Source organism: Elephantulus edwardii, unplaced genomic scaffold, assembly GCF_000299155.1.
Source record: "Elephantulus edwardii isolate Elephantulus edwardi_28Jun2011 unplaced genomic scaffold, EleEdw1.0 scaffold00113, whole genome shotgun sequence".
NCBI lineage: Eukaryota > Metazoa > Chordata > Mammalia > Macroscelidea > Macroscelididae > Elephantulus > Elephantulus edwardii.
In genome coordinates, this window is record NW_006399863.1 from 7206887 (window position 1) to 7227392 (window position 20506).

A 20506-nucleotide genomic window follows, 5' to 3' on the forward strand; every position below is an offset into this window, starting at 1 on the left:
ATACAGGAACTTCAAAGTCAAGTTCTGAGAATGGGCTTGGGGTCAATATTGCTAATTGGATCCGAGCTAGAGGAGAGGGCCTTTTAAAGATGAAATGCATTTCTGATGCTTAAAAAAAAAAAAAAAAAGGACTGGGGATGGTTTGAATTAGGTAGCATGGAGACACACATTTTTCCTAACATTACCTCCCTACTCTCTCAGCTAGCTTCCGGCTGATGGACAGATGTAAGATCCAGTGTTTGACTGACTCTGGGCCATAGCCATGCAGCCCGGTAGGTGGACCACTGAGTCTGAGAAGGGGTGACAGGCAGACCCCATAAAAGCTGAGAGGGATTTTAAATATCTTTATCACCTATGATTCCAGTAGTCTGAATGGCTATTAGGATTCTGTCTTAACATCCTCCCAGCCACAATTCTGCAGCCTGCATGATCGACGGCCCTATTGGTCCCTTACATGTTGTTGCCACCAAAAGGTACAATTAGGACTTTAAGGCCCAAGGATGGAATTAAAGCTACATTATGGCACTAATGGCTGCAGCAGTTTTGAAGCAGATGGCAGGTTTTAAGAGATCATTCCGAATTGGTTTAGGTTTGAAATTGCTCTGTAAAATCTTGTTCATTTCTCATCTTCAGTTAAGGACGCATTTGATGTAGAGAAGGGAGCTTTGTCTGGCCAAAGGGCACAAAGGGGAGGGAATCTGCCTTCATCAGCTGACATGATTGCCCCAGAGAGTTGAATTCTGCAGAGCAAAGATGAAGCCCTCAAGGTTTCTCTTCCATTTACCCGCTTAAAGAACAGCCCACAATAAAGATCAGGTCACAGATTTGGCACCAGTCCAGTGCCCTCTTGAGGGTGATTGAGACTGACACAATTCTTTAAGTGGGAGAGAGGAAAAAAGACAAATTTGTAGGTGGGCCCACAGAGATGCCATACAGATTGGGCATCCAGCTGGCCCCATGAATACCCATCACTGTGATCTGCAGCTGACACATTCCCTGTTTCCCAGACTCCTGTGTGCTCCCTCGTGGAGGGACTGAGTCTGGTTCACCGGAGGATCTCCACTGACCCTATAGATGGAGTGTCACTGTCACTGACTTCTGAACAACAAGGTAACAGGTGATTCAATAGTGAGAGACTCCTGGCGTCTAAGCAGAGACATGAGAATTGGATGCGATGTTTCTGAGACATTGAGTTGAATATTTTATCAATGGTCAAGTTCTGTGAGCAATGATCTAGATAATTCAGAGGGACAATTGTATCCTTCTCATTTCCCCAAAATAATGGCAGCTTGCTATTCATCAGAGAGCTGGACAATGACTGCGGATGAAAGAAGGGGAATTGATGCCTTAGAGCTGTGGTGCTGGAGAAGAGTACTGAATATCCCATGGACTGCTAAGACAATAAACTGGTTCATCCTGGAGAGGGTGAGACCAGACTGCAAGGATTATGAAGCTTCAACTGACATACTTTGGAAATGTTGCAAGGTGGGATCAGTCCTTGGAGAGGGACTCATGCTTAGGAGGGTAGAGAGACAGCACAAGAGAAGAAGGCCCTTGATGAGATGGATTGATGAGATTGGCACAGGAGAGAGCAGGGTTTACGGCTGTTGTACATAGGGTTGCTATGAGTTGCAGATGACTTGACGGCACATAACGACAACAAAAGCTATGGGGGTCTAGTGGTAAGAAGCTGTACTTCAATCCCAAAAACATGCAGGTCAAATCCACCAGCTGCTCTGCAGAGGGACGGGCATATCCTCCTGTGTGATTTATTGATTTACCGCCTCTGAAAATGTGCTGCAAGTTCAGTTACGAGTTGGTTCTGACTTGACAGTAAAAAACACCACCACAAAATGTGCTGAGAACTTCCCCTGATCGACCGCTGCATGGGAGTCAGTGTGTCCATCCATCTTATGGAAGGTCTTTCTCTTATTTGCTGACCTTGCACCTTCCAAAGCAACATGGCACAGAGTATGTGAGATACAAACTTCACCTCCCTTGCCTCCACAGAGCATTCTGCCGCATTTCCTCTAAGACATAACCAATTGTTCTTTTCGAAGTCCATTCAGCACTCTTCAACACAACTCAAAGACAGTGATTTTGCAGCATGAGCTCAAGTATGTCAGAGATGATAAGTATGGTGCAGGATAGAACTGGGGTCAGATCTGTTGTTCACAGAATCGCTATGAGTCCTAATCTACTCCACAACACTAACAACAACAACTACTGCAATAAGGGCCACATGTAAGTTCTTTCACTTCCTTACAATAGCTCTCTGAGGGAGGTGTGCTCTTGTCCCTCTTACAAAGGAAGAGGCGAAGGCTTGGTTGGACAGCGTTACTTGTTTAGGATCATACAGCTCACCAGGAGTGGAGCAGGACTCAAAGAAGGAGCTGCTGCTCTCTAGCAGGGGGCTCTGCAGGGGTCACCAGCATCTCCACCTGAACGGGCAAATGGAAGATTTGGGAAGAGAACTTTAGGGTCTCTATGAAGAGTTGGCCTAGTGGACAGAATGTTATGGGACCAAGCCGAAGGTGGCTGATTTTAATGTGCGGCTCTCAGGCCGGTTCAAATTGTTTTCCTGTCAAACACTCTTCTAGGTGGTATAGCACTGGTCTGTGCATTGCTGTACAGAGGTAACTCGTGGTTGCTGTGATGCTGAACACTGTGACACTGATGTGCCAAACATGGTAAAGGTTAGCCATGGTGGACAGTGTTTGCTGGAGCTTCCCAACTAAAACAAGCCTGGAAGCAGGAGCGGCATCCACTTCTGAAATTGCTTGCCTCCAGAAACTCTATGCATGAACAGTGCTCAGGGCTTTCATTCATAGGGTCGCTATGAGACGTCTACAATTCGACAGCACCTAACAAAAACAACATGAAGAGTAGGTTGGAGGGACACAAGCCTGAGAGCAGGAAGCTCCATGATTCTATGTAAAGTGTCCTAGTGCTTCAGAGTGAAAGAACAGCAAGTTGACTCCATCACAGTCCTTACAGCTCTCTGACTCCGGTAGAGAAAGCAGTCAGAAAGCCTACATTAAGGGTCAGTAAACCACAGTGAGCAAGTCAAACCTACCATCTGTCTTTGCAGACATAATTCTAGTCTCCCCAGCCACACTTGTTTATGCGCTATCTGTGCCTGCTATCACAATACAACACAGAGTAGTTGCAACAGAAACTTTTGGTACCAAAATACTGAATATCAGGTCCTTTACAGACAGAACATGCTGGCCTCTGGTCTAGATGCTAGGAGTCCTGACAGGTCCCGTGGTTCATACATTCAGCTGCTAGCCAAATGGGCAGCATTTTGAACAAACGACCACTTGAGAAAGTGCTTACAGAAGGTTACTTGCCTATGAAAGGATTTAAGTAAGGTCTTTTAAGTCCTAAAGGCGGCTCCACTCTGTATTAAAGAGTCATCGTGAGTCCAAATCAGGAGGCTGGTGATGAGATTCAGTTTACACGTGAGGGAGATTGATTCAAACACAAAGTGAGAAGACAGAAAAGTTCAGTATCTCTAGGTAGAATACGTGCACACATCATCGAGCTTCCCAGTGCTTAACATTTAATAGGTGGAGTGTGTGTGTGTGTGTGTGTGAGAGAGAGAGAGAGAGAGAGAGAGAGAGAGTGTGTCAGGCTGACTTACCTTTGTTATACATGTTTGTTGGCACCTGGACATCACTCAGACTGATGTTCACTGGCAAATTGTTAAAATGGTCATTAGGAGCTAAGATGAACTCCTTCCCCAGCTCCAAAAAGTTCCCATCTTTGTCCCTCTCGTTGATCAGCACAGCATTGAAGTATTCATACTGAAAGGGAACGTGAGAAAGAATTACCTACAGCTTAAACAAGGAGCAGCTACTGAGTCACCTCAAGCCATGTCCGACCCCTCCCCCCACCCGTGTTCCAGGGCTGAACTGCGCCCCACAGGGTCTTCAACGGCTGAGACTGTGGAAGGAGATCAGCTGGCCTTTCTTCCAAAACACCTTTGCGTGGATTCGAAGTATCATCGCGTATTTAGCAGTCACACCCTTAATTATGTGTACCACTTAATGATGTGTATGAGTCTATACACAGCTTAAAAAAATCAAACTGCCATCAAGTCATTTTTGACTCACAGTAACTCTCCATTAGGTTCCTGAGAATGTAAATCTGAACAGGAGGAAACAGCCCGTCTTTCCCCCACATAGCCTCTAGTGGATTTGAGCCATCAACCTTTCTTTTGGTGAGCAACATAGCTACTTAGACATTATACTGCCAGAGTTCCACACACAGCATGGAGGCCATGAACTCAGAAACACCTGGGTACAAGTGACAGACTCCCCTTATGTTTGTGGGCCTCAACTTGGTCACATATTCTCTTTAAGTCTTACATATTGTTCACAGAGGATATTTTGCAGACATGGTAACATTCTAGAAATACTCCTTGTTATAATTAAATAGACTTGAAGAATAAAAATTTAATTGACTACACAATACTGCCTTGTATAAATACAGAGAAGTGGGGAGAGGGGTACGCAGGGAGAAAAATGCAACAATGAATGAATGGATATCCAAAATCTCTGTAAACGTTCATTAAAATTAATAAAATTTTAAAAAGAAACAAAGAAAAACCCACACAGAAGTTACCATAAAAATGCCTTAATTATTTAAATTTCAAAACTGATCATGTCTTCATGCAGCACACGTACAATGAGGGAGACCAAAAAAAGTCAACAGCTAACAAATACCTATGTCAGGTCGCCATACTTACTATGCAGAAATAATAAAGTGAGTGGACGGGAACGGCAGTCATGGGAAGGGGCTCTGATGTCACTACCACAGAGGCACCTCCATACAGAGGAAGCAAGTTGTGTGGGCATTAGTGACAGCATCCCAGGCACAGGGAACAGCCAGGGCAAAGGGCCGAAGATGGCAGTATGTTGGCAGTTTGACAAACGGCTATATTACCAACACCACCCTCATCACCAACGCCATTATCATCACCACCACGATCACGACCACCACCACGATCCCCACCTAGCAGCGGAAACCACCGGCTGTTACCAAGTTGTTTCCAACCTTGGCAGCCCCACAGGTGTCACTACAGGGCGGTACTCTGGAGGGTTTTAAAAGGTTATGGTGTGGTGGTTTGTTTGGGTTGTATTTTTTTTTTCTTTTTTCTTTTTCTTTCAGAAGCAGATTGCTGGACTTTTCTTCTGACATACATCTGGGTGGACTTGAGCCTCTACACTTTTGATTGGCAGGTAAGTGCATGAATCATTTGCATCACTCAGAGATACCTTCTAACAGAAATTGAACGTTTTCCTCTGTCAGACATGATGCTAAGCATTTCAATATGCTAACCTGCATGAGTCTCCTAACAATTCTATGAAATAAGGTTGATGACTATGTCCCATTCACAACCAAGTAAACAGGTTTACAGATGTTATGTGCCATACAAAGGCAGAAAAGTTGGTGTGCGGAGCCAGAATTCAAACACAGTTCATTGAGCTCCAAAATCTGTGCTTTTAAAACTGCTCTAGTGTGATTGGAAAGACTGAGACAGCTATTTCAAAGAACTGAAAGAATAAAAATTAATTAAAGTTATTAATTCATAAAATATATGTTAATGATATTTCAAAAAGGATTACTTTCCTCAGATTCTTTGAGGGTCTATCCCATTCAAAAAAAGCTTCATTGTCAGAACCCAAATTTATCTAAAAATTAACCGGCTTTGGAAATCCTATGATTTATTCTTCAACTCCAAATGAATTTAAGTATCTCACTACTTACTCTTCCTTTCTCCAGCTTTCCGTATTTTCCCAAATGGCACTATTCTCCACTAAGCAGAAATAAATACTCTAGGCATCGTCTTTGATTTCTTTCTTTCCTTTATTCCTAATATTCAATCTCTCTGGATCTCATATCTTTCCTCTATTCTATCCCATCTAGACCAATCGATTAGCATCTCTCACCTAGACTACCAAACTTGTAACTCAAGTGGCCCCTCTATTTCCAGTCTCACTCTCACACAATCTAATTCCATCAGAGTGTCATCAGAGTAATCATTACATATCCAACCCATTTAAAACTTTGCAAAGATTTCCCCTAATGCCAAGAAAATGTCCAAAATGTCCACTGCACTTTGGGTTCATAAAGTGCAATGATGTGACACTCTAGTGACCTGTCCACTACACCCCTCAAATCTCCAACCTGGTCTAGCACACACTAGTCAAGTTGTTCCTTCTGTTCTGTTGTTCTTCACACACCAATTTCATCTCAGTCTTAGGACTTTTATGGGTCCTTTATCCTTGAATGTTTTTCATACTGAACTCCACATGCCTGGCTCCATATTTCACATTTAGTTGAGGGAATCTACCAGGATTCAACTCACACTATCTATCAATTCAATGGCTATCAAATCAAACAACTTAGTAATGCTTTTATAACTAGTTGATACTTTCATGTTTGTCTACTGTTATCATGTTAATATAGCATTCGCTTCTCTCTAGAGCCTCTGGATGGTGCAAGTAGTTAATAAACTCAGCAGTTAATGTAATGGCTTTTGTGGACCACTCAATAGCACCTTGAGAAAAGGTTCAGGGATCAACCTCCCAGAATATCATCTATTGCAAACATGAATCGCAGTCCTTCTCTGACACATGAAGGGCTACCATAAGTCAGAGTTGAGAAGACAGCAACTTTTTCCCCATGCCCTTATAATGATACAAGTTCCATGATAAAGAACATTCCCTTTCTTAATGTTCTATCATCATTACATACAGGGTCCCAAATACCTATTTACTGAATGCTTGCATGAATGAATTCACTCGACATAGAACCAGTGGCAAATACAATTTGATGATTTAATGCTTTTAAAAATATTCCTGATAGCTATTTTAAAAAGATCTCTTTTTATTTTCCTCAGGTAAAATAAATATACTTTGTCATGTATTACTTTTTCTGAAAAAGATAAAGAATCTGTTTTCAAATATGATGAAGAAATTGACAGTAGAGTATTTCTACTCTTTATACAACTATAAAAATGGAGAAAATAATTGTCACTCATTGGACAACAGAGTAGGCTCCAGTCCTGGGATGTGAAACATACCAGGAGACTACTAAGTAGGTCTTGAACTTCATACCTAAAGCAATCCAACAACCAAATTATTGAAAACTTTAATGCTAGACTCAAACATTTTGTAAAATGTTTAATTTCACCCCAAGCAACTGGGAGAATGTTTCAGAACCATGAACTTGCATTTATGTCATTAGAATTCTTATTTTAATTTCTAAATATTAAAGTGTTTAAAACATATTAAATTTCATTATGTATCTAATCTGTATATAATTTAAATATATTGAGGTATATATTTTAAAAATTAATGCATATCATTTTGAACCTATAAAAAGTCTAGCACAAAATAAGAAACTGCTATATGAGCAAGAAAAAAGGAGTTTGTATGTACACCCAGGAAAGACCAGGAAACAAACAAGAATATCAAGCAATCTTATAAACATAAAAAAAGGAGATGATAGTTACAAATAGGTTCAAAGATATGTAGAAATAAATGGACATAATTAATGGATGAGAAAGCTCAAAAGAGAAATGAGAATTACAAAAAGAAGCAAATGGAAACTTCATTAATTTTCCATAATGGGGAAAAATGGATATAATGAAAATTGCACAAGTTGAACAGTATAGAAAAAAAATAGCAATGAAACCTATTAAGAATAAGGTATATCGAGAAACACAGAAAGAAATTGAAAATTGTAGACTCTGTGATACATATGACAAAATAAAGTGTCTAATATACTTGACTTATTTCAGCTAACAGATGCTGCCCTGGACGTGCTCACCAAGTTGTGCCAAGAAATCTGGAGAACAACCACACGACCAAATGACTGGAAGAGATCTAGATTTGTTTCCATTCCAAAGAAGGGTGCCCAACAGAGTGTGGAAAACTATAGAACAATCTCATTGATTTCACATGCAAGGAAGATTCTACTGAAGATTATCCAAAAACAGCACATCAGCAGAGAACTGCCAGAAGTCCAGGCTAGGTTTAGAAGGGGTCGTGGAACTAGGGATACTGTAGCTGATGTTAGACGCATCTTAGCTGAAAGCAGCAAATACCAGAGGAATATATATCTGTGTTTCATTGATTATGCAAAGGCATTTGACTGTGTGGATCATAACAAACTGTGGCTGACTCTGAGAAGAATGGGAATCCCAGAACACTTGATCGTGCTCACGCGAAACCTATACTTGGACCAGGAGGCAGTCATCAGAACAGAGCAAGGGAACACTGCATGGTTCAAAATTACGAAGGGCGTATGCCAGGGATGCGTCCTATCCCCATACCTTTTCAATCTGTATGCAGAACAGATTATCCGGGAGGAGGGGCTCTATGAGGAGAAGTGTGGCATAAGGATTGGTGGAGGATCTATCAACAATCTGCATTATGCAGATGACACAACCCTGCTTTGCTGAAACTGAGGAGGACCTGAAGCGCTTGCTGCAGAGGGTCAAGGACTGCAGCCTCCAATATGGATTGAGACTCAATGTTAAGAAGACAAAGATTCTCACCACTGGGCCAATTGGCAGCATCAGGATAGATGGTGAAGAGATTGAGATTGTTCATAGTCAACACTCTTGGCACCAGTAGCCAGGAAATTAAAAGGTGTATTGTGATGGGAAAGTCTGTTGTTAGGGACCTCTCCAAAGTACTGAAGAGCAATGGTGTCCCTCTGGAGACTAAGGTGCATCTGATACAGTCCATGGTCTTTGCAATCACTTATTATGCATCATAAAGTTGGACAATGACCAAGGAGGATAGAAGGAGAATTGATGCCTTTGAGCTGTGGTGCTGGAGAAGAGTATTGAGAATGCCATGGACTGCTAGGAAAACAAACAGATTCATCCTGGAAAGGGTTAAACCGGGCTGCTCCCTGGAGGCAAGGATTCTGAGGCTTCGTCCAACATACTTTGGACATGTTGTAAGGAGGGACTTGTCCTTGGAGAAGGACATCATGCTTGTTAAGGTGGAGGGGCAGCACAGGAGGGGAAGACCCTCTACGAGGTCAATGGATTCAATGACTGGGGTAATCAGGATGGGAGTGTCAGAGACAGCGTGACTGGCACAGGACACAGCAGAGTTAAGGGCTGTTGTACACAGGGTCGCTATGAGTCGCAAGCGACTCAACAGCACATAACAACAACAACATGTACTTGTGATTGGACTATTGGAATAGAAAGAAAAATCATAGTGAAAAATACCTCAAGAAATATTTTCCAAATATAAACATTTCCCACATAAGATGAAAAAATATCAAACCATATGTCTAACTGGTTCAACAAATTCCAAGCAAATTTAACACAAGGAAAAGATACGTTACAATCAAATAGCTCAAGGGTTAAAAAAAAAAGATATTTTAAGCTAAGTCAAATAGAGGATAAAACATTAGTCAGATGCAAATAATAATAGCTGAAAACAAAATAAGTCAGAAGATGATAAAATAACATCTTTAACATAAATAGTAAGAAAAATAGTCAAGATAAATTTTATGCACAGTAAAAATATCCTACAAATATGAAAGCAAAATAATGATACTTTCAGCTACACAACAGCTCGGGGAATTTTTCCCAGCAGATCTGTGTTAGAAGAACTTGAGGGAGCAATCCAGGCTGCAGGAAATTGGAAACACGTTGTATAAGGGTATCCAAGACCACCCCAGGTTCAATAATTCACTGAGTGTAGTCAAAAGTAGCAGCATAGAGCCTTATTCATGGATAGGATTAATGTAGAAAAATAAAAAGATACAATGCAAAGTCAACAAAAGCAAAGAAGGCGCATGTGGTCAAGTCTGGAAGACAGCTACGGGCTTCCCAGAATCCTCTCCTGGGGACTTTTACAGGTGTGCGCAAACGCACCAGCAGTACACTGTGGCAGCACGTTGTCTACAGCGAGGCTAATCAAAGGTTCAGTTCCTAGAACTGGTGGCACAAACAGCTAAACAAGCGGCTCCTAACGGACAGGGTACAAATCCATCCCACCCACAAGCACCGCAGAAAAACAGCCTGGCAATTTGTATCACAAAGTTCACAGTCATGGAATCCCAACGTGTGCTGTTCTACTCGGCAGTATGTGGAGTTAGCAAACTATGGAACTGACTTACTGGAGATTTGGGGACATCCTTTCCCTAAAATGTACTCAAGACTCCTACAAGGAAAACTGATGTGCAGCATAATGCGTACTCTTTCTATAACGTTTTGGTTCCAGGAACTGCTCTTACCAATTGTTGTGTAACATAGAGTCAGTACCAACCCATAGCTGACCAACCCTCTGGCGGGTTTTCAGAGGCAGTTAATCACAAGGGGAGAGACTGCCCACCTTTCTCCTGTGGAGCAGCTGGTCAATTTGAACTACCTGTCATGATGGTACTTTTTGATACTTACGTGATATGTGACTTATGATACGTGAATAAAAGACTGAAGTTGTTAACAACTGCTTTTTGCTTGGATATATAAACACACACACACACACACACACACACACACACACACACACACACCCGGCTGCAACAGTGATATTGAAAACTGTGACCTACCGGGAAGATCTGTTGTCTAAGACCTCTCCTAACAAGCTAGGAGTACTAATGGGCAAGGATATTTGTTTAAAGACAGGTGTGCACGATCCAAGCCATGATACTACAAATTGCTTCCAAAGCATCTGTAAAGTTCAGCAGTGAGTTAGAATGACAGAGAATTGAGGCCTTGGAATTGTGGTGTCTGAAAAGAATATGGAATATCCTGTGGACTGGTTTGAAGGAAGTCCAACTAGGGTGCCCCTCAGAGGAAGGATGCTGCCATTTTTATCTCAGACGCTTTGGGCATGTTGTCAGGTGTGGCCAGTTCTTGGAAGAGTATAATGCTGGAAAAGGTGGCAGGTCAGAGAAGGAGAGGAAGATCCTCAACAAGACAGACTGATTCAGTGACTGTAACAACGGGATACAAGCAATCCCAAAAGTGCACAGTTCGAATCCACCAGGTGCTCTGCTAGAGAAGGAGGGGCATTCTCCTCCTGTGCCAGTTGGATTCGATTCCACAGCACACAGCAAGTAATAAAAAAAGAAAATAAATTAATAAAAAAAATTAAAAAAATAAAACTGAATGACAGATGTTAGAGACCAGGATAGGGCAAGGTTCAGATTTGTTATTCACAGGGTCACTATGGGTAGTAGTTGACTCAATAGAGAACAAGAACAATACAACAAAAACTTTACAGAAACAGAATTCAAGCTAATAAATTCTATCCTTAATCCATTTTGTAAAAACACTATTTGCTGCAATGTGACATCCAGAACAAAAAAATTAAATCATAGCTTTCTACTGAGATTTCAACCAGGAGACTCTGACTGAACAAAAAGTAATTGCCCAGCTTCTGGACTCTAAGGGAAAGGCCAGAAAAGAGTTGACCTGCTGTCCTCCATAAAAAGCCTTGGTCTGCACATCAGTGGCATTCCCCTCACCGGAGACTGTTAACACAAGTCTTAATTTCCCACCACCTCAAATGCTTCATAAAATATCATGACCATGTTTTACAAACTCAAGCCTTCAGTTCCATTGTTTCATATAACTGCATGCTAAATTAACAAAGCAGAGCCCTGGCCTGTTCCACAAAGCACAAAGTGATCATGGCGAGCCCAGAGACTCACAGGAAGCTGTTTTGAAACTGTCACTTATTGTCACAGCCAAGAAAGCAAAAGATGTAAAGATGAAAGCTCACGCAGGATCTTGCTCAGTGATGTTCATGACCATCAGATCACTGGGCTTCCTGCTTCTCCTCCCCAAGTCGGCTTGTCTGGTCTGTACTGATTTTGAAAAGGCTGAGACAGTACAAATCAGAGGAATAATTTGTCAGTCGTTGGTGTTTGTTGCTGTAATTATGAGACTCATTGGCGTTGCCCATATAGTTGAAGAGGAAGTATGTTTAGTCCAACTCACCAACTCCGTACTTCTGAGTCACTGTTACATATAGGGTCAGAGTAAAGGAGTTCTTTGGTGAGACTATCTGATGACCTACGAAGTGTAATGTGGGTTCCGAGTCTATCTTGACACAGGGCAGTACCATGAGTGTGGGAACAGAGCTGTGCTCCCAGGGTTATCAACAGCTATGATCTTTCAGCAGGTCTCCAGGCCTCTCTTCCAAGGTGCCTCTTTGTGACAAAGAATCTCCAACTAATCTTGTTGTCAGCAACTGAGCACATTACACATTTGCACCACCGTGGAACTCTGTGATTGGGGTGGTTGTTGTTAAGTGCTATTGAGTTATAGATGACTCATAGCAATCCTATGAGTGAAAGACCTGAACACTTGTATAACTTTCTTCGCTTCTCCAACTTCATAGAGTTTCTGGAGGCAAGCTATTTCGGAAGTGGATGCCACTCCTGCTTCAAAGCTTGTTTTAATCAGGGAATTCCACCAAACACTGTCCACCATAGGTAACCATTATTGCATTTGACACATCAGTGTCACAGTGTTCAGCTTAACAACAACCACAAGTTAGCTCTGTACAGCAAATGGACAGACAAGTGCTATACCACTTAGAAGAATGTTTGACCAAAAACAATTAAAATCAGGCCTGAGTGCCACAGATTAAAATCACTCACTTTTGATTTGGTAGCATCACTTTCTATCCACCAAGTCCACAAAGCACTCTCTAGGTTCATGTAGTTGTAGGAAAACAAAAAAAGATCACTAATCCAGGTCACGACATGTGGCTCATAAAACACAATAAACAAAGCTTACCAGAAGCTGGCACAGCCACTAACTCAGAATAGGGAGTTCAGACAGTCAGTGTCTGAAGTGGATTTAACAGCTCAAGGGTTAGTAAACTTTCTTCCAAGGATCACCCCAAGAACAAACAAAAGTCAAGCTCACCACCATCAAGTTGGTTCTGATTCACAGAGACCATGGATTCATGAAGCTATACATTTCAATGAGATGCTGAGACCGCTTCTCATTCAATGGGATGAGAGTTTCTGGTGCATTCGAACCTCCAAAGACCTCGTAGCCTTCGGCTTAGCAGCACAACTTTCTACAGATTATGCCACAGGCTTTGCAGCTCACACAGTCCTTCTTGTAACTACTTACCTCTGCCACTATAGTGTGAATGCAGCCATAGACAATATGTTTATAAGTGGACATGGCTGTGTTTTGTAAAAAACTTTACAGATTTACAGATTGGCTATATTTGGTTCACAGGCCACAAGTCACAAACTTTTACAATAAGGTGTTATGGGACTTGAGAGAGACACAGACAGGAAGACAGACAGACACACACACACACACACACACACACACAAACAAAAAACACACAACCACCACAGAGCTCTGGCTAGAAAGGATCCAAACAAGGCTTCAGTAAAGATGTGGCAGTGTTGGGCCTTGAGAAATGGTAGAAGAGTCTATGCTGAGATGTGTGAGAAAACACAAATGCAGAGGCACAGATGCAGGAAAGTGAGGAAGGGTAGAGAAAGGATCCCTGAGCGGGTTCAGGAGCTCAGACAGGGAGCTCACATAGAAAAAGCAGGCTGGGCCAGAACGCAGAAGATCTTCAATACAGGAATAAGGCACTTGGATTTATCTTCCAGATCCGTGGCTGCCAAATATTTTTCAGTTAAGCATTTCTTTAACTAAAAATTTTGAGTGTCATTTCCAGGACATACATTTAGTTTTAATTCATGTTTGCTGTTGTAACTCAAACATCAAAAAGTGTATTACAAGTAAGAGTAATAAAAGCCATAGATCTGCTGCAGACATCCTGCAGTCTCACTATGGACTCCCCAGGAGGCAGCATCTCATTCTGCAGCGTTCCAGAACCTCATCTCCAAACTGGTCGGTGGAACGGTTAAGTATTTTCACGGAATACCCATGAGAAAGAAGTGCCAAAGGTACGCCGTGGTGAATACAAGTTGGGAAGCATGTGATGAGGTGAGTTTAAGGAATTTAAGCAAAAGGGAGATAGCGGTCTCACTCCCCAAACTTAGCTGACCACGTACTTGTCCCTCTCAGCATCTATCATGGGGCCACCTTACAAGAACTTGTGTGACGGTTGCACCAGTGCACAGTTCCTCCATGACACACAGCTAAAGCGATCATGGCTGATACATCCTCAGCGCCTTAGCACAGGGATATGTGAAAAGCATCTGCTTAATTAAATGAAGGAGTGAACAAATGAATGTCCACTGTCAGAATCTGTACCAAAGCCCAGCCTTTTACGGGACTTGGGTGTCACAGGACTTGGACACCATGTTCTTTAAGATCAACTCTCCCAGCAGGTTCCCAGAAATGTTCTCATAGGTGAAGATCATCCCCTAAACAGTGTCTGGTAAGATCTCGGAATGAGAACGTGCAGGCGACCAAGACCTGCTTCTGCCACAAATTCCAAGGGCAGAGTGTGTCCAGAGTAATAGGTTAAAAGAGGCATAGGATGGGGCTAGAAATGCCAATCTTTGCTGTCGCCACAAAGCTGAGAGACTGCAGGGGCCCTGACATTTCCATGACTTGGCATCTTCCTCCAGGGTGGCCTGGTTATCTTACCTGCCTTAAGTCCAACCTTTTCTTCTTTTTAAGAGGTTAGACAAATTTTTATACTTTCTTCTGAAAATATAAAACAGCAATCCATCACCTTTATATCATTCTCCTGCTAATTGACCATTCCTTAAATATCAACCATTTTCAATCCACTAACAGTTGTTGTTATTGGTGATGATTATATCCCCACATCCCTAACAAATGTGTTTATAATAGTGACATGACTTTTCCTGGGTTTTTTTTTTTTAATTGTTTTACTGACATTGTTTCCTGCAATTTTTTACTTGCTGGTCTTATATTGTGCTTTGGGTGACAAATTTACAAAGCAGTTAGTTTTTCATCCAATCATGCACACAGATTTTGTTTTATGGAATTAAATGCAATTCGCATTGTAACAGCACTCTTCCATCTTTGCCCTGTGACTTGTGCTTCTATTCACTCCATGTAATATCCTTGGGCAAATACTGCCCTTTTGATCTTACACAATTCTGAGGTGTTACTGATCACCTGGTAAGCACTTCTCCTATCTGACTGAAAATAAAGCAACAGGAGTATATTTAGTTCTAGGCTCAAAGGCTTATAAAGGGGCACGGGTTCAAGAATTCCACTTTCTTTTATGTATACTTCTTAATCACAAGACCCTGAGGACAGGAGCTGCTGATCTTAGTGTTTCAGGACCTCAAGTGATACTAAGGTCAATTGCTGTCTCTATAATACCAGCAGGTGTAGTCATTCTCGTGATTTTGGGTTTGGGCCCACATTTTCTCCCACCCTGTTCAGGACCCTGCAGTGTGATTCCCTTTCAAGTTATCAGCAGTGGGAGCCAGCAACCATCTATTTCTTCTGGTCTCTTGGTTGTAGAGACTGAAATGCAAGTGGTGCATTAGTCTCCTGGATGATTTGTTTGTATGTCTTTGGTTGTCTTCTCTCCTTGTTATTCCAAACAGAGAGAGACAAATAGTTGCATCTTAGTCACTTGCCAGCTTTGAAGGTCCCAGACCATCAGGTTAGGATGCAGAACATTTTTAAACTCATGCTCAGCCAGTAGACCTTGGCGTTGACTGAAGGTATAGGCCTGAATCCCTGAGCTCAGAAGCCCATTTTGTCAGGGTGTTCGGTTATGATTAAATAGTTTCTATAATTCTGCTGCCTATTAGCTCTACCGTATTCATCAATTTAGTTACAGTTTCTGCAATTATGTATGTACTTAGACCTTTTCTTTGACAATCTTTATGTGGTCATGAATGTAGTGATTTGTGCCTGTATCTGTTCTTCAATGCCACTGTCTAAGAAAGTAATTTTCAGTCCTGACGGAAAGTGCCACCAGAACAACAACAAAAATTCATGATTCTCCCCTTCCACCAACTCTACAATTTCTTACCAGCCTATTTAGACACCTCCTCATCATACAGTACCAGGTTTCAGATTCAAGATGAGGTATCATTAGAATTAAAGATGGTGAAAGGCTTCCATTCTGTGTCCTCTGATTGGATACTGGTGGTTGGTCCTGTGTGACTGTGTTAAGAAAGTTTTTGAGGAGCTCCAGTAGCCTACTGTCAAGAAGCTGTGCTAAAAAAAAAAAAAAGAAGCTGTGCTGCAATCCTGAAGGCACACAGTTCAAATCCACCAGTTGCTCTAAAGGAGAAAGATGGGCAATCTTCTCCTGTGCAATTAACTGCTTCTGAAAAACCACTGGAGGGTCAACTACAGGTCACTCCCAACTCGACAATACGTAACAACAACATCTCAAGCTAGAGGAAATGTACCACCCTGGATGGTGCCCTAGCCTCTCCCCACCTCCCACATCCTTGAGAACTCATCACCTCCTAGTTTAGGGGTTGGGGACTTTTTTCTGTAAACAGCCAGATAGTAAATATTTTAGGGTTTGCGGGCCAGACGGTCTCTGTTTTAACACTCAACTCTGTCATTTTAGTGCAAGCAGCCATATGCAATATGTAAACACAGGCGTGGCTGTGTTCCAACAGAACTTCATTTACAAAACCAGGCAGTGGTCTGGACAAGGCCCATCGGCTGTAGTCTTCTGACCTCACCTGGTTCCCTCCTTCCAGGTGAGAACCACCTAATCTCATAAACCAAGACGTCCTGAAATAGTGCTTCTCAATGCTGGCTGGGGAGTTTTGAAACACCCAGAGACTCAAGCCAAACCCTTAACAATTTAGTCCAAATCCCTGGAGTAGGACTCAATCATCAATATTTTCTCAGGCTCCAAGCTGAGACCTAGTTTCTTTCTTCCCTCCTACTTTTTTGCCTGTATTTCTTTGTATTGTCCCAGAGACACATTGTTTCAGAAGGCAGCTTCTGCTTCTGCTTCCTACAGGACTCACAGTGGACAACAGATGCCTTACATAACAAGACAAAAAGGCAACACCACAAATGGCCCACTCCATGGGCAGGAAGTATCTGCTACACACATTTTGGCTTCAATTAAAATTTCTCTGGGAAGTTCTCTAATTGTTTCCTCTTTGTGTGTGTCTGTGGGTGGTCAAACAGCTGATTGTTTAGCCCCCAAAAGTAGGCCTGTATTTCTCTCCTCACTTACTCCACACTAAACCTGAAGACAAGTTCTTCAATAAGAAGGAATGACAGGACTGCAAACATGGGCTAGAGTCTGGAAACTGTGAGCTTGGTGCAGGAGTGGGCCACTCTAAGCTCCAGTCGGGAGGCTGGATCTAGAACAAATCCAGCACCTGGTCCAGTGAGTGGCTGTCACCTCTCAGTGTACTGGAACTCAGTGTACTCTCGCTGGGATCCCAGCTGTCACCTCATCCCTGCCATCTGTCCATAGCCAGAGTGAACCAGACCGTGTCATTCTTGAAAGCCTCCAGGGGTTACCTGTCACCCAAGAAAAAATCCTAATCCAGCCTTAGAAAGGCTCTGTAGCTGCCTTTCTGCGGCTGACACCTTGCACGTCTCTTCTTCCCTCCCTGGCCAACCTCTCCTTACCTCCCAGCAGCAATGCCTCCTGCTACTATTTAAGCTGTTTCCACCTAAGAGTTTTTAGATTCCATTCCAAACCCCCGTGGGTGATGCTTTTGGATTTCTTCAGTCTGTAGCTGCCCTCATGCCAGGTGCACGATGTTGAGTTGACTAAAACTCACAGGAACCCAATGAACAGCAATGAACCTTCCTCAAGCCTGCGTCTCCCTCACAATCTCCTCCAGACGAAACGCCATTTCTGAAGTTGCTTGGTCAGCCCATCTCCTTGAAGGTCTTCCTCTCTTATTCTGACTCTGACCAGCAGGATGTCTTTTTCTAAAGACTGGTCCTAACAACATGCCCAAACTATGTGAGGCAATGTTTTACCATCTCTGTCCCCAAAGAGCAACCTGGGTCTCCGTTCACTTGATCCCCTAGTTTCCTACTTCCTCCAAGACACATGTGTTCTTCTGACAGTTCAAAGAACACTCAGTAATTTTCTCCAATCTAGGGAGCTCTGGTGACCTCGTGGTAAAAAAAAAAAAAAGCTGTGCAGCAATCTCAAAGGCACACAGTTCAAATCCACCAGCTGCTCCACTGGGGAAGGACGGACAATTTCCTCTCATGCAATTTACTGGCTCTAAAAGTCCCCTGGAGAGTCCACTGTGGTTCAGTGGTGACTCAATGGCACACAACAACTTCTCCAGCACCACAATCCTAAGACATGGATTCTTCTTCAATCTGCCTTATTCATTTTCTAACATGTAGATGCACAAGAAGCAACTGGACTTTCCTATTTCTCATTTAAGAAGTTCATTCCAGGCCAGAAACAAGGCAGTCTGTTGGATTAGGCTAATTTGAGAGGGTTTCTGTTACTTACAACCAACAAATCCTAACAAATACACCCAGCATAGATCCGGAACCTCCATAAACCTATCAGAAAGACCCTTGTCAGTATCTTCCAGCTGGGAAGAGGAGAATTCTTTCTTCCTGCCCTGTGTACATACACCTCTGACCTGGCCCATTACTAACTCGCCACAATGTACTATCCGTCTGCAGGCCTGTCAGCTCCAACTGTGTCTCCCTTCCTCTACCTGGTCTTTATGTTCACTCAGTTTACTCAGGCACACGAGAATAACTGAACTCCTTTACTTCTGCAGGTTAAGCTCGTATTACAGCCTCCAGCATTGATAAGAACCCAGTAAAGGGCAGTCATAGTGACAGGCTCAAGCCTACCAACTCCCCTGGAAGCCTTTCTCTGTGGCAGTCACCCTATCACATTACCTCCTCTACCCTTCTGGGAAATGGTGCTTTCTATGGTCCTTTCTATTACGGTACATATCCCATCCCAGCTCCATAAAGAGTTTGTTCCAAACAGTGACTCCCTGGAGAGTAATCGAGCACCCATGTAATCCAAGACTCTCTGGAGCAGAGACACTTCCCAGAAACACTAGGTCTTTCTTATCTCACCATTACCTCCCCAGTGCCAAACACAATGCTTGGAGGACCTTGGTCAAAGGGGGTAGAATGAATGAATAGACTTGATCGATTGTTTGGCCCTTCTCTGTATCACTATGGAAACAAGAGCATGTTTCACCACAAGTTAGGAAGAACCCTCCCACTCTCTCACCTGATGAGCAAGTTCCAGGCCAGGAGGGTTCTGAGTAGGGCTCCTGAAGCCCTCCTGGCACCATTTCTCATACATCTCACAGGTTCTCTCTGCTTGGCTACACCCTGTACTCCATCCCTGATGCAGCACACCAGGCTTGTATGGTGACGAGAGAGAAGGCATTAGAGCCTGGCGTGGAAAATTTCAAACTATTCTTGCTTCTCTAGAATTCCAATCTGCTGTGCCCTGGGTCACGATGAGTCGGAGTCAACTTGACAAAATCTAACAACAAGCATCCCCAGACTTCATCTGTTCTGGGAAACTAGAATGGCCACATCTTCTTCTCCAGGACATTATAAGAGGTGAATAAGCTAAAGTCCACCTGAAGCAGTGGGCACACTGCCAGAGCAGGCCCTTAATATTTTTCGAGTCTCTCCTTTATTTCTTTTCCTTTCCTTGTTCTGGGATGATGGCCAACTTTTTACAACTTAGATTAAAAAACTAGAATTAGTGAGAATATTAGCTCCAAACGAGCCAAGCAAATACCAAACTCCCAGTGCAAGACTGTCCTGTGAGGAAGTGACATATATGCTACTTACCTGTGTCCCTCTCTAAAGGTCTACAATCTCATTTTCTCCTCTTATGTGAAAATTGATTTTTTAATGATCTGTTCCAGAATAGTTCTAGGTATTAACATTATATTAACTAATTTTTAATTCCCCAAGTGTCATAATTCCTTTAAAAAAAATCAACCAGATAATGAATATTCCTCTCCTAGCCATCTGGAATCTTCAGCCTCTGAGAATACTCGAATATGAGTATTAATGGCCTCCTTAACAAGCTACTTACACAGACCTTGTGCTGTAGCTTTCTGCAGGCAACTGACCACTTGGCATTTCATTTTAAGAGCTTTGGAGTGGAGTGTTTGACTTTTTACATGGGCCACGCTTGCCTCCTCAAGGATAGGTTACGCTCACAAAATGCAAAGGCCCTCCTTCATCGTCCTTGCTGCTGGGACAGAGGATTATACAGACATGGTGCTCAGGTCACAGAATAGCAAAGAGATTTTCAGACACTCAGAATTCATGGCCATTAAACTGGTGCCAAATTGTAACTGACCCTCCACTGAGTTTCCAAGGTTATAAATCAAATGGAAGGAGATTTCCCATCTTCCCCCACTGGAGCTACTGGTGGATTTGAACCACTAGACAAATATGGCTCTGGGGCTAGAATACAATTCTCTACAGACTAGACCATGACAGCTCCCTATTTCAGCTCTGCTGGGTTACTCTTGCCCTTGAACAAGTCATGACTTCTCAATTATCTCATGCGTACAATAAGTTCACAGATTCTCCACATTATAGTCATGTTGCTTTAAA

At 42.6% G+C, this 20506-nt stretch overlaps 1 protein-coding gene across 1 annotated transcript in view; it reads right to left on the minus strand.

Annotated features, from left to right (window-relative positions):
• CACNA2D3 (calcium channel, voltage-dependent, alpha 2/delta subunit 3) overlaps positions 1-20506 on the minus strand; it is a 1138585-nt gene that overhangs the window by 682141 nt on the left and 435938 nt on the right. Inside the window, exon 5 of the mRNA XM_006892223.1 lies at positions 3647-3809. Coding sequence (XP_006892285.1) covers positions 3647-3809 — 163 coding nt within the window. The remainder of the gene's footprint in view (positions 1-3646; positions 3810-20506) is intronic.